Source organism: Loa loa (assembly GCF_000183805.2).
Source record: "Loa loa unplaced genomic scaffold supercont3.4622, whole genome shotgun sequence".
NCBI lineage: Eukaryota > Metazoa > Nematoda > Chromadorea > Rhabditida > Onchocercidae > Loa > Loa loa.
The window spans coordinates 1-720 of NW_018112798.1; the positions used below are offsets into that span (position 1 = coordinate 1).

The following is a 720-nucleotide window of genomic DNA, read 5'->3' on the forward strand; positions in this document are numbered from 1 at the left end:
ATAATTTTGTTTGTTTTTCTTATGTGTTCCAATAATATAGTACACAATTTCAGATTTCACAACAGCAATATCATCTGCAGATACAATATTATCCAAAACACAACAGTGCACAACAAAAATAGAAATTACACAAAATATGGCTACGCTTGATGTGGAACATGAAAATAAACAAACGGATCAGTTATCTGAAATAATTTCCTTATCACCCATATCTCGACATCCGAGAAAATCAAAAGCAATGAAAAGCAGGTTAGATAGGCAATAATATAGTGGAAAATTTTTTTTTTCTTGCATTTTAAAAATAATACTTGCATTAATTGCAAATGCAAAACATAGATCCAAGATTGACAGCAAACATACAGAATAATGATACAGTTTCAGGAAGGATTTTGTGTGGAATCCGAATGCATTGCCGTTTGTTCCGTGTAATTTAATCAATAACTGGAACACTAAATCGAACAATTATTATTCAATAGTAAATACCATTCGAACTAGCGATACACCATTACCATTCTTGTCAGGACCCATTGGGGCATCATCGGTATGTACTGGATATTTAGCTCGTGTTGATCAACAGGTCAACCAACATTAGACATTATTTCTATTCAAACAATTGTTTGATTATAAAATAACATGAAAGTTTGAATGACCACTAGGCTCATTGCCATTAAATTACATTATTGATTGATTGTTACAAAAAAAAAAAAGAAAAAAAAAAAC

At 30.7% G+C, this 720-nt stretch overlaps 1 protein-coding gene across 1 annotated transcript; it reads left to right on the plus strand.

Moving 5' to 3' along the window:
• Nucleotides 1–136: 136 nt before the first annotated feature.
• Nucleotides 137–592, plus strand: LOAG_16188 (hypothetical protein; the record flags this gene model as incomplete). The annotated part of the gene is made up of 2 exons (XM_003151676.1): nt 137–249; nt 382–592. 2 exons carry the CDS (start codon nt 137–139, stop codon nt 590–592), a joined length of 324 nt encoding a protein of 107 aa, XP_003151724.1.
• Nucleotides 593–720: the final 128 nt, after the last annotated feature.